This window comes from Rutidosis leptorrhynchoides, chromosome 10, assembly GCF_046630445.1.
Source record: "Rutidosis leptorrhynchoides isolate AG116_Rl617_1_P2 chromosome 10, CSIRO_AGI_Rlap_v1, whole genome shotgun sequence".
Taxonomy (NCBI): Eukaryota; Viridiplantae; Streptophyta; class Magnoliopsida; order Asterales; family Asteraceae; genus Rutidosis; species Rutidosis leptorrhynchoides.
The window spans coordinates 328,910,633-328,921,777 of NC_092342.1; the positions used below are offsets into that span (position 1 = coordinate 328,910,633).

The 11,145-nt window shown below is 35.6% G+C and overlaps 2 protein-coding genes across 2 annotated transcripts; both read left to right on the forward strand.

Annotated features, from left to right (window-relative positions):
• Positions 1-1,258: 1,258 nt before the first annotated feature.
• Positions 1,259-4,515, forward strand: LOC139872350 (mechanosensitive ion channel protein 10-like). The gene is made up of 5 exons (XM_071860203.1): positions 1,259-2,766; positions 2,852-2,972; positions 3,359-3,682; positions 3,732-3,934; positions 4,035-4,515. The coding sequence occupies exons 1-5, from the start codon at positions 1,346-1,348 to the stop codon at positions 4,303-4,305; spliced, it is 2,340 nt and encodes a 779-aa protein (XP_071716304.1). The 5' UTR covers positions 1,259-1,345; the 3' UTR covers positions 4,306-4,515.
• A 1,614-nt stretch (positions 4,516-6,129) lies between these two features.
• On the forward strand, positions 6,130-8,048 carry LOC139873274 (uncharacterized). Its single transcript, XM_071861205.1, has 7 exons — positions 6,130-6,337; positions 6,421-6,460; positions 6,604-6,674; positions 6,860-6,954; positions 7,039-7,106; positions 7,198-7,308; positions 7,675-8,048. Exons 1-7 carry the CDS (start codon positions 6,133-6,135, stop codon positions 7,805-7,807), a joined length of 723 nt encoding a protein of 240 aa, XP_071717306.1. The 5' UTR covers positions 6,130-6,132; the 3' UTR covers positions 7,808-8,048.
• The last annotated feature ends 3,097 nt before the right edge of the window (positions 8,049-11,145 follow it).

Sequence of the window (11,145 nt, forward strand, 5' to 3'; positions counted from 1 at the left end):
TTTAGAAAAAAGCGTGAGGGGCTTTGTTGGTGTAATGAAATTTAGTTAAAATTAAAAAAAGAAAATGATGAAATGACGAAAATGCCCCTAGTTACTATTCATAACTTTACCCCTGTTTGGGGGGTCGATTTGAATTTTTGGAAAAAGTGTGAGAAAAAATATGTGAAAGGACGAAAATGCATCTAATTACTTTTCATAACTTTTGTGTATTAGATATTATAATAGTAATTTGAGTATCCTTAAACAACTTGGTCCACATTGATGTTGAAAAGGTTAGTTAGGTGACCCACCTCTACTCACTCCACCTTGGTTTCTTTGTGTTATGAAGACAACCTGTCTTTTTATTAGATTAATGATTTAATATATGTTTATCAAATGTTAATTTGATCATAGATTGAACGAGGGCTGGGGTTCGCCGCGAGTTGATGCGGACCCATTTCATTAATGGTAAGGTGTTTTTACGAATTCGCTATTATATATGCGTTTGAACTCAAACAATAACTAAACTACCTTTTTCGCTAGTGTTTAATTCGCTATTGTTCGCCGTGCATTGATGTCACTCACTTTTTCACAGTTGCATAAAAATCTATATCTGTATATGTTCTGCTTCAATCTGCTATATCTCCATGTATTTTCAACATGTGAGTCAATTGTGAAGCTGTCACTCTCACGTTATTATTATTTATTCATCCATTTCATGTTCACTATTCTAGAAGCTAAAACATTTTTCAATCTACTTGTTAGTCTTTTTTAACCTTTTTAATATTAAATATTAGTATTAATTTAATCACTTTGATCCAAAATAGACACGCATACACACGTTATAAAAATATAAACCCTAACTCAAGTTGATCTTCTTGTTAATGGCAAATGGTTGAAGTGAAAGCTGCTTCAGTTTCAGGTAACAGATCTCTTACTATTTTTCACTTGTATATTGACCGTATTTTCACTTCGTATACTTACTGTACTATCCATGACGCTGTATTTGATGAATCAGCAGCTAAAGTGTATATCCATATATCCATGTGTGTGTGTGTGACTGTGTATTTGCTGAATCACTAAGTAAGTGTGCTATTGATAAAACCTAATGATTAAGCACCGATCTGAATGATTCATATGATTTGATTGAACACAGTTATGTATGTGTATGCGTCTGTGTATTTGATGATAAGTAGCCGGTGTGTGTCTACGTGTTATTGTTAAAATTTGGAAACATTTACTTTGCAGTTATTAGTGCCTTCATGAGGAAATTATGGAATTATTAGCTATTATACACACTTACATTCTTTAGTTACCAATTTTAATTCTAATTTGGTGCTGCAAATTGTAGGGTTTTAGAATTTAAATGGATGCAAATGGTAATAATAACCTAAAACGAGGGGAAATAGGTATGACAGACAACAGAAAAAGTGGTGACGTGGCAGTAACAATCTCTGCTGAAGAGAAAGAGATAAAAACTCCAAGAGGTGTTCCCGAATCACCTCATAGGAAATCGGTTGATACGTATCATGAAAATCCTGTTTTTATGCCAAGCCCAAACAGGCCTCCAAAAATCCCCAATCCTGAAACGTTAACCAGGCGGAAGACCTTGGCTAGATCGGTTTACTCGAAGCCAAAGTCTAGGTTTGGCGAACAAAAAACTTTGATCGATCACAATATGTTCGATGAAATGCCTGAACAAGCTGGTCAAACCTCGAACTCACCCCTTAGGTCGAATCGGGCCTCACCTAGATTTGGAGGCCCAACTGCGGCTTCTTCACGTGGCACACCGTCGAAGGAGACAATTAGGACGGTTTCCATAACTCCTAAAACGCCATTAATGGCCTCACCGGGACCCGCAGGGAATGTTGACGAGGATGAAGAGATTTATAAGAAGGTTAACATACGGAAGAAGTTAAGGTATAAGAGGGTGAAGATGAAAGTTTTATTTGAATGGGTTGTTTTTTTGATCCTTTTGGGTTGTTTAATTGCTAGCTTGACTATTCACAAATTGAAGCATCATAAGCTATGGAGTTTGGAGTTATGGAAATGGGTTGTGCAAATAATGGTGATCATTTGTGGTATGTTGTTCACCAATTGGCTTATGCATTTTATCGTGTTGACGATAGAATTGAATTTCTTGTTAAGAAAAAAGGTGTTATATTTCGTTCACGGGTTAAAGAAAAGCGTTCAAGTATGTATATGGTTCATTTTAGTTCTTGTTACATGGACATGTTTGTTTAATGCTCAAGAGGTTGAAAGATCAAAAACTGCAACTAAGGTTTTGGATTATATTACTTGGACTATTGTTGCCTTATTGATCGGTGCAATCATGTGGCTTTTAAAGACTTTATTGCTAAAGATTCTCGCATCATCGTTCCACGTCAGCAATTTCTTCGATAGGATTCAAGAATCTATTTTTCTGCAGTATGTTATGTTGACGTTATCGGGCCCACCGGTTATGGAATCGTTACAAATGGTTGGGGCGAGTACGAGTGTAAGTCGGTTGAGTTTTCAGGTGAAAAAGAAGGGGAAAGAGCCGACAAAAAAAGAAGTGATTGATGTTAGTAAACTTCATCAGATGAAACGAGAAAAGGTGTCGGCTTGGACTATGAAAATGTTGGTTGATGTAATATCGAGTTCGGGGTTATCGACCTTTTCGGGTGTAATTGAAGAAAGTGCGTATGATAGACCGAATGAATCTTCAGATAAGGAGATTACTAATGAAATGGAAGCGATTGCTGCTGCGTATCATATATTTAGAAATGTAGCTCAGCCTGGTTTTACGTAAGAACTTTCACGTCTACAAGATCTTTTAGTTTGTGTAACTTACTCATGATTTGTTAAAAAAATGTATATGTTCATCTTGTAGGTATATTGAAGATTTGGATTTAAGGAGATTCATGATCAAGGAAGAGGTAGATATGGTGTTTCCGATGATTGATGTGGCTGAAAAAGGACAGATTGATCGGAAAACGTTAACGGAATGGGTGGTTAGATTTCTCATCCTTTTCTGAAATTGAAGTTTGTCTAATTTCAGTTCAATTTGTTAAAGTTTTTACAATAGTAAGCACAAAAACAAAAATAAAATCACAATGTAGTCTAAATTTTTGAATATTATGTTGTAGGAGATACACATTCATATTAAATTTCAACCTTTTTGACATGTTTGACGACCCATTTGGACCCATTCCCCGTTTCACAAAATATATTAATGACCCACCTGATACGTTAAAGATGAAGCATAACCCAACTCGACTCGTTAATAAGTAAATGGGTAAAAATTGGCACCTCTAAGAGAATGAAACACAGTACTTTAGTGGCGGATTAATTGCTTAGTGAGAGAGTGACATTTATGTAATTTTGTTACTTGATACAGGTCAAAGTTTATAACGGGCGTAAAGCTTTAGCACACGCTCTAAGTGACACGAAAACAGCCGTAAAACAGTTGGACAAGCTTGTGACAGCTGTCCTGATTGTGATAGTCGGAGTTGTGTGGCTTCTTTTGACGGAAATAGCTTCCACAAAAGTACTTGTTTTACTCTCGTCACAACTTGTTGTTGCCGCTTTTATATTTGGTAATACTTGCAAGACCATTTTTGAAGCTATTGTGTTCGTTTTCGTAATGCATCCGTTTGACGTTGGTGACCGTTGTAGCATTGATGGGGTTCAGGTACCATTTTTCAAGGAACATTTCAGGTTAGTTTATGTTTGTATGATTTTTATCCTATTAACCATTTGTTATTTGACAGTTGATTGTTGAAGAGATGAATATCTTAACGACGGTTTTCTTGAGATATGATAACGAGAAGATATATTATCCAAATTCTGTTTTGTCTACGAAACCAATCAGTAACTTTTATAGAAGCCCAGATATGGGTGATAAAGTGGAATTTTTTATTGATTTCGCTACACCATTCGAGAAGATCGGGCTATTAAAAGAGAAGTTGAAGAAGTAAGTTAATACATAGACAATATTTTATACGGAGTAATTTAGGATTTATATACATCATTTGCTAAGTGTAATTGGAGCTTTGATTGTTAAATGTGATCAGGTATTTGGAGAAGAATCCACAATTATGGCACCCAAATCACAATTTTGTTGTGCAGGAGATTGTGAATGTAAACAAGATAAAAATGGCTTTGTTTTTCAATCATACGATGAACTTTCAAGATTACGGTGAAAAGAATAAAAGGAGAAGCGAATTGGTTTTGGAGTTAAAGAGACTACTTGAAGAGCTGAAAATTAAATGCAATTTGCTACCACAAGATGTTCATGTGCATCATCCCGAAACGACAACTGGCCCGCCAAATACTCCAAAGTAAATGTCCTACAAATGGCTCCAAAGGTAACGGTTTGAACATGGGTCAAGTAGTTTAAGTTTTTGTATCTTTATGACAATGCCACCATAGATTTAAACTTATAACACCAAATCCAAGTTGATGTTTGTACTGAATTGTACTTCTCTTGTCCAAAAATCATTGCATTGTTATATTTTGGTATTTATTTCTACAATCAGCAACCCAAATTTCTAGTTTTGCTAATGTAGCTTCTATTCTACAAAAACCGCAATTGTCCATTGGATTTGCCAATGTGGCTTCTGTTCCATAAAAACCGCGTGTTTGGGCGCGTTTTTCTGCGTGCGTTTTCGGGCAAGTTTTCGGGGCACGTTTTCGACGGGCGTTTTCGATGCGCGTTTTCCGAAGAGCGTTTTTGCGCGCGTGTTAGAGGAGCGTTTTTCGAGGCGCGTTTTCGTCGCGAGATTTCCGACAAGCGTTTTCCGACGCGCGGTTTCCGTCGCGCGGTTTCCATAGAGCGGTTTCGTGCGCGTGTTTGCGGCACGTTTACGGGCGTGTTTTCGGGGCTCGATTTTGGGGCTCGATTTCGGCCTTTCGGGGCGCGATTTTGAGGCGCGTTTTTCGACGCGCTATTTGGACTCGCGTTTTGGATTCGCGTTTCGACGTGCGATTTCGACTCGCAATTTGGACTCGTGTTTTCGTCGCGTGTTTTTGAGGCGCCTTTTTAAAGGCGCGTTTTCGACGCCCGATTTCGGCACACGTTTTTGATGCGACTTTTTTGAATGACCTGCACAGGCAATAGCTTAAATTTTGCAATTTGTTTAAGAACTGTCATCAAAGACTCGTAGTTACCCTCTTAAAACAGTCACATTCATATGGTTATGTTTTCTGTGATAGCATGCAACCTCAGCTGGATATATGGTCTTGTTCTACTATATGCATCCACGTTTGTTCCTAAGCATTTTTAACAAGTGAGTAATTGCTGAATCAGTAGAGTATGACCAATTTTAATACTTCGATGATTGCTGTGTTGTTACATTTATTGTCTTTTTCGGAAGGACCGACTAGTTCAGTCACTTTAGTTATTTAGTTCTACGTGTTTAACTGATTAGTGTATAAAGATACAAACCTATTATAAAAACATATTTTGGCTAAACAGTAGAATAACACTAGGTAATATCGTTTGGGTCCATTGGTATAATTGTCTTAAAAAGCTGAATTAGCGAATGGTACAAACAAACTAAGGTTGAATGAGTTACTCATCTGGAGTCACGAAATATATTGGATGGTAGGAGTTATGCTGCTCTCCATTTATTTTTATAATTCATGTGCCCGAAGTCTCTAATTCTGGCATTTTGTTTTTAAATAATTTAGTTGTACTTTTCCGTTACTATTCGAATTTTAACGGTTTAATTCAATTGAAAAAAATCAATTAAAGTTGAAATTAGTTTTTAGTCCGGTTTGAAAATTTGAATTCAGTTTCTGTTTTTTGATTTACTTTTGTAAGTTCGATTATTATATTGAAATCGAATTTCAATTAATATTATTATTAATATAGATACAAACCGACTTCAAAACTAAAAGTCGATTTCAAAATTGTTTTTTGATAATTAATTTAGGTAAATTATATAATTTTAATTTTTCAAAAACGAATCTAACTCAAATTTTTATTTCAGATCAGTTTTAGTTTTGCTCTCAAAAATTATAAAAACATAATAACCGAACAAATCGAAAGGAAATTGAAAACCCAACCAATAATAGAAAAAGTAGGGGTAAAGGTGTAATTTACATGTTTAGAAAGACAGGAAAAAGGGATAAGAAGGGACCTCTCCCGCGAAAATGTGAGAGAACGATATGACTACAACAATTACGACTGCGCAATTTAGCACCCACCACCTTAACTCCAACTTTTTCCGGCACACCGTACCGTCGTTAACGGCGGCGCGAAAATCGAGGACTTCAACAGTAAGGTGCGCAGTGTTCCCCAATGAACGGCGGCAAAGCAGGCGATCAATTTCCATCTCCGTCATCCTCCTCCATTTTCTCTCTATTCCTAAAGGTACAACACCACAAATTATTCAAAATTACACATAAGTATACATATTATATATAAATGATGTACGATTTTGAAATTGAATGCAGAGGCGGTGGCGGGTAGTCCATTTGATAAGTATATGAAAAGGTACGTTATGTACATTGATTTTGACTTTGATCTGTTTGTAATTTTGACTTTTGTCAAATACCTTGAGTTGAATTATTGCAGTATGTTACTATCTTTTTATTAATTTTTGTTATTAATTTGTTAATATTATTTGTGTGGATTAGAAAAAAACTTGAACCGTTGGAAGCTTATGTACCTGCTATCATATTGACAGAAATGCAGATTCAAGAATTAGGTAATATTAGTTCAATAATCTTTAGTTTTACTAACATTAAATGTGTGATATGTAATGGAATTAGCATTAAATACACATCTTTTTAGAAATACATTACATTTTTGTAACGAAAGGAGTATGTTTTACTCATAATATTGAAGTTGTATCAAGGTATATAAGAAGTTTATTTATTGGATGCCGAACAGGTAAGACATTGGAAGCTGAGCAGCCTCAGTTTGCTGCATGTCGAAGTCTGTTACGTGCTGGCCCAGCAGCATCTCTACGTATGAACATTCGAGCGGTAATTGGATACCTCTCTGAAATTGTGTAGAAAATTAGAAGTTGTGTTTGTATATGATTTTGAGTTTCTGACATAAATATACAGGTAGCACAGTATGCAGATGAAGTCGGAAATAATAAAGTTGCTTCTAATGAAGTGGATCAATGTCTCAGGTACCATTTGCATATACTATTCCCCAGCAATATTTATGAAAATTACAAAGCCTTTAATCATTTTACATTTAAAATAATTTGTGCTGTAAAGAGCTTTGGAAGAACTTGATTCCTTATTGCTGCATGCTTCGAGAAATGAGCCTGGAGCTTCTGTTAAATCGATGAAGTCAAATATCGGCATAGCTGTTAGTGCATTAGACAGGTAAGGTTATTTATAAGACTATTGGGTTCACTTAAATTTGGCCTCAATCCATTTGCTAATAAAAATGGGTAGATATGGCTACTTAACAAAAAGAAGTTGGTCAAATGGGTTCAAAATCATCCAAAACATATTCAATTGCATGACAAACTCCATTGTATTCATATATCTGATATCTAATATCTATACTGTGAAGAATGTGATTCTGGGCCGGGATGGCCCAATCTAACCGGCCATTCTGATCCGTACTAAAAGATTCACCTATTTTTCCACCTCTGCCTGTTATGATATTCAATGCATGAACGAGTCTGTGGCCTATGTTTCGTTTCAAGTAAATAATAACTGTCTTCTCACTTTTTGGAAATGCAGTTTACTTCAGACGGTTCCCACGGATGTACTGGAAAAGGGAAAGGCTATAGCTGATGCATACAACACTATTGATGAAGATTATGCTCCGCAAAACGTGGATCCAAATTTAAAGCAGTTGGAATCAATACTTTGATCAGGAGAGCTGTAATTGGTATGTACAGTTTGTGATTACACTCATGCGGACACCGTATTTTTGTAGTTACGGTTGGTTATCAATACTATAATGAGAAACTTGATACATATGTATATATACTTCCACTTCACACTAAACAATATGCTTAGTACATATTTATAAATTTCGCAGTTAAATTTACTATCATGTATTATATGTTTTTATCCAACTTTGATAAAGTTAGTAATGATTATTTGAAGTAAAATGCCTGGTTGTTACACCTTCTTATAGACTTGATTATATTCTTGACTTTCTTATATTTGGACATTCGAGAAGAACCCTTTGGATGAATTTTGTAGCTTAGTTAAACCAACATATCGTTATGAGAACTTGGTAATCTAGTTTCGTTTTGCTTAATTGGAACTATTTTACGTTTACTTTATTTTCTAGTTATTTTTTATTTTGGAAAGGAAAAGCCTCATAGTGGTAGATTATGGGGTTGGAATCATCTATATAAAGGAAACAAAGTCTTGGTTGCACAATCAGAAATATATAACATGGGTCTTAGGTTATACTACCCACTCTGTACTGTTTTAACATTATTTCATGTTCACTCTGCAACATCTCAAAATGCGGATGTAAACGACCTGTTCAGGCCGCCTGCAAATCCAGATGAAAATGACTCTTTCGGGCCATCTTTAAATCCAGATGTAATCAACTCTTTCGAGCCATACACAGTCCAAATAATCAACTCAAAAATCAAGAAGCAAATTGTTCATGTTTTCTCGAAAGATAATGATCTGGGAAACAAAACGTTGACAATAAACGACGCATTTCATTGGAACTTCCGCATGAATTCTCCTGAAACGACTGTATTTAAAGGGCAGTTTTTCTGGATGAATCTTGATAATACTGTTCTAAGAGAGGTTGATTTTGTTGTTTTTGATAGTTCTGTTGCAGTGAAATGTGGCCAAAACATTTTAAAGCAGAATAGGTGTTATTGGTTAGTAACTGATGTTGGTTTTTATTTCGCTAAAGGTAGCCCTTCTGGTTGGGTGTTAAAGTATAGTTGGCGTTGAAGCATCTAAAAAATAGTACAAAAAAACTTCTTATTATTGTTGAGTCTTATTATAACTTAATGCAAAACACAAAATCTATAATAACAGAAGTATAACATAATTTGTGTAGTTTTAGGACATTTTATTATCTTTTGGATAACTTAATTGTGTTCCTCTTTGCATGCATGCTATATTTGTGTGCCTGATTTTTGGTAGACAGTTGATTCTTAGGTTCTCTAACTCTGACAAAAACAGAATCGTTTTGTCTTAGCTGAATACCCACTCGTTAATCAATCTATTTTGACTCCTTAATTAACTTTATTGAGGTGACCCTGTCATATTTTGAAATGAAACAATTGTATATATTCGTGAGTGATTTATTCTATATTCCATCCCTATATTATTCTGAGTGTGGATGTAGTTATTTGGTGAGAACCTTTTTAATATGAAACATTTAGATGGACCTTCATTAACTTGTAGATTGCTTGCATTGTTACTATAAAGTTTCTATACATGTTTAGTGTTGGTGATTTTAGTGTGATCCAACATAATAAATGTTTTAGGTATTTGGATTACTTGGTTGAGAGTGGAAGTGATTGCTTGATACCCTACACGAATTCGGGAAATGTGGAGTACACATTCGTAAAGAGTTAGAACAATCACCTAGTGTATAGTTGAGCTTGGATGATTTATGTAGTGCTTAAAATGACTGATCCACAAAACAGGCTTAGGGCGCGACGCGGCTATTCTAGGCGCGCCGCGGCCCACAGTGTATTTTTGGATCAGACATTTTGGTTGTTTCAGGTTTTGGAACGAAGCACTAAGGTGCGCCGCAGCCTATAACATGGACATTGAACATGTGCCTTTTCGACCCAAAATGCATGTTGGTCCAAAACGTTGCTTATCATTTCCTGGTCAGTTTAGGACGGTTTTAAACATTAAATACACATGTATAGACACCAAATAAGTGGTGTTGGTTCCCAAGTATTGTATCATTTCATTATGGTTACATATGAAAGGTTGTGACTCTTCATTCACACCTTTTGATCAACTATAAATAGAACACTTCTTCATTTGAGAAAAGGTTCTAGATTTTTATTCTCTTACACTCTCAACATACTAACAAAACATTCTCTACATTATACTTTTGCAAGAGCAACTTTTCTTGGTCTAGAAAAGATTGTTGAACTAGTCTTATCCCAATATTGATTTCGTGCAACCCAAGACCTATAGGGGCGAAATACTTTATTGAGAAAGTGTTTCACGATTCTAATTCAGTCCGGTGACATTATCCTATTGAGCAATCCATATTTCCTAACATTTATTTGTTTAAATTGTAAGAATTAGATAATTGTAATGATCGGTTTTGATTAGAAGCTGAATTGATACAATTTGTTATCTGTTATTACATACTTGCTAAGTGTTTTATACATACAAAGTTCTAACAGCTAATTCCAATTAAGGAATGGTTCCAATAAACATTTTGGAGTCTCCTTTTACAAAAGTGGAATTGTGGACAGATTTGTAACCGTTGCTTTGGACTTGTGATATATCTTTGAAAAGGGAAAGGATGAAAGTTTACTTTCTGATCCCAAAGGTCAAATTACCAAATATGGTAATTTGACTTGGAGTCTTCAATTGCAGTATTCTAACACTCCCCCTCAAGTTGAATAGTTGGGTTTCCAATATTCAACTTGCCAAGAACTTCACTGAAGAGTCTTCCGTTGACAGATTTGGTGAGGATGTCAGCTAGCTGATCTTCGGATCTGATTGATGGAAGGGAAATGATTTCATCATCTAATTTTTGTCTAATAAAATGTCGATCAACTTCCACATGTTTGGTTCGGTCATGTTGAACTGGATTTTCTGATATGGCAATGGCTGCTTCGTTATCACATAATATCTGAATGCTATCTTCTGGTGGAAATCCGATCTATGTTAGTAGTTTTAGGGTCCACAATGCTTCTACAACTCCTTTGGCTATCCCTCTAAACTCTGATTCTGCACTTGATAGAGGCACAACCTTTTGTTTCTTGCTTTTCCATGCAACTAAATTACCTCCGACTATTGTAAAGAATCCAGATGTAGATCTTCTATCCCCTTTTTCTCCAGCCCAACTTGCATCTGTATATATTTGAGTTCTTAGATGCCCATTTTTCTTGAAAACAACTCCATGATCCGCTGTCTTTTTCAAACATCTGATGATTCTCATTACCGCTTCCATATGGTGAACCTGTGGTTGGTGCATGAATTGACTCACAACTCCAACTGCATGTGCTATATCAGGTCGAGTATGAGCAA

What these genes read in the sequence shown, in the direction of transcription:
- LOC139872350 (XM_071860203.1), top strand. Translation starts at nt 1,346, where the DNA reads ATGGATGCAAATGGTAATAATAACCTAAAACGAGGGGAAATAGGTATG. An exon ending in GTAGCTCAGCCTGGTTTTAC is followed by an intron (nt 2,767 to 2,851) that starts GTAAGAACTTTC and finishes TTCATCTTGTAG; the next exon opens with GTATATTGAAGATTTGGATT. An exon ending in TTAAAAGAGAAGTTGAAGAA is followed by an intron (nt 3,935 to 4,034) that starts GTAAGTTAATAC and finishes AAATGTGATCAG; the next exon opens with GTATTTGGAGAAGAATCCAC.
- LOC139873274 (XM_071861205.1), top strand. Translation starts at nt 6,133, where the DNA reads ATGACTACAACAATTACGACTGCGCAATTTAGCACCCACCACCTTAAC. An exon ending in TTTGATAAGTATATGAAAAG is followed by an intron (nt 6,461 to 6,603) that starts GTACGTTATGTA and finishes TGTGTGGATTAG; the next exon opens with AAAAAAACTTGAACCGTTGG. An exon ending in AATGCAGATTCAAGAATTAG is followed by an intron (nt 6,675 to 6,859) that starts GTAATATTAGTT and finishes GATGCCGAACAG; the next exon opens with GTAAGACATTGGAAGCTGAG.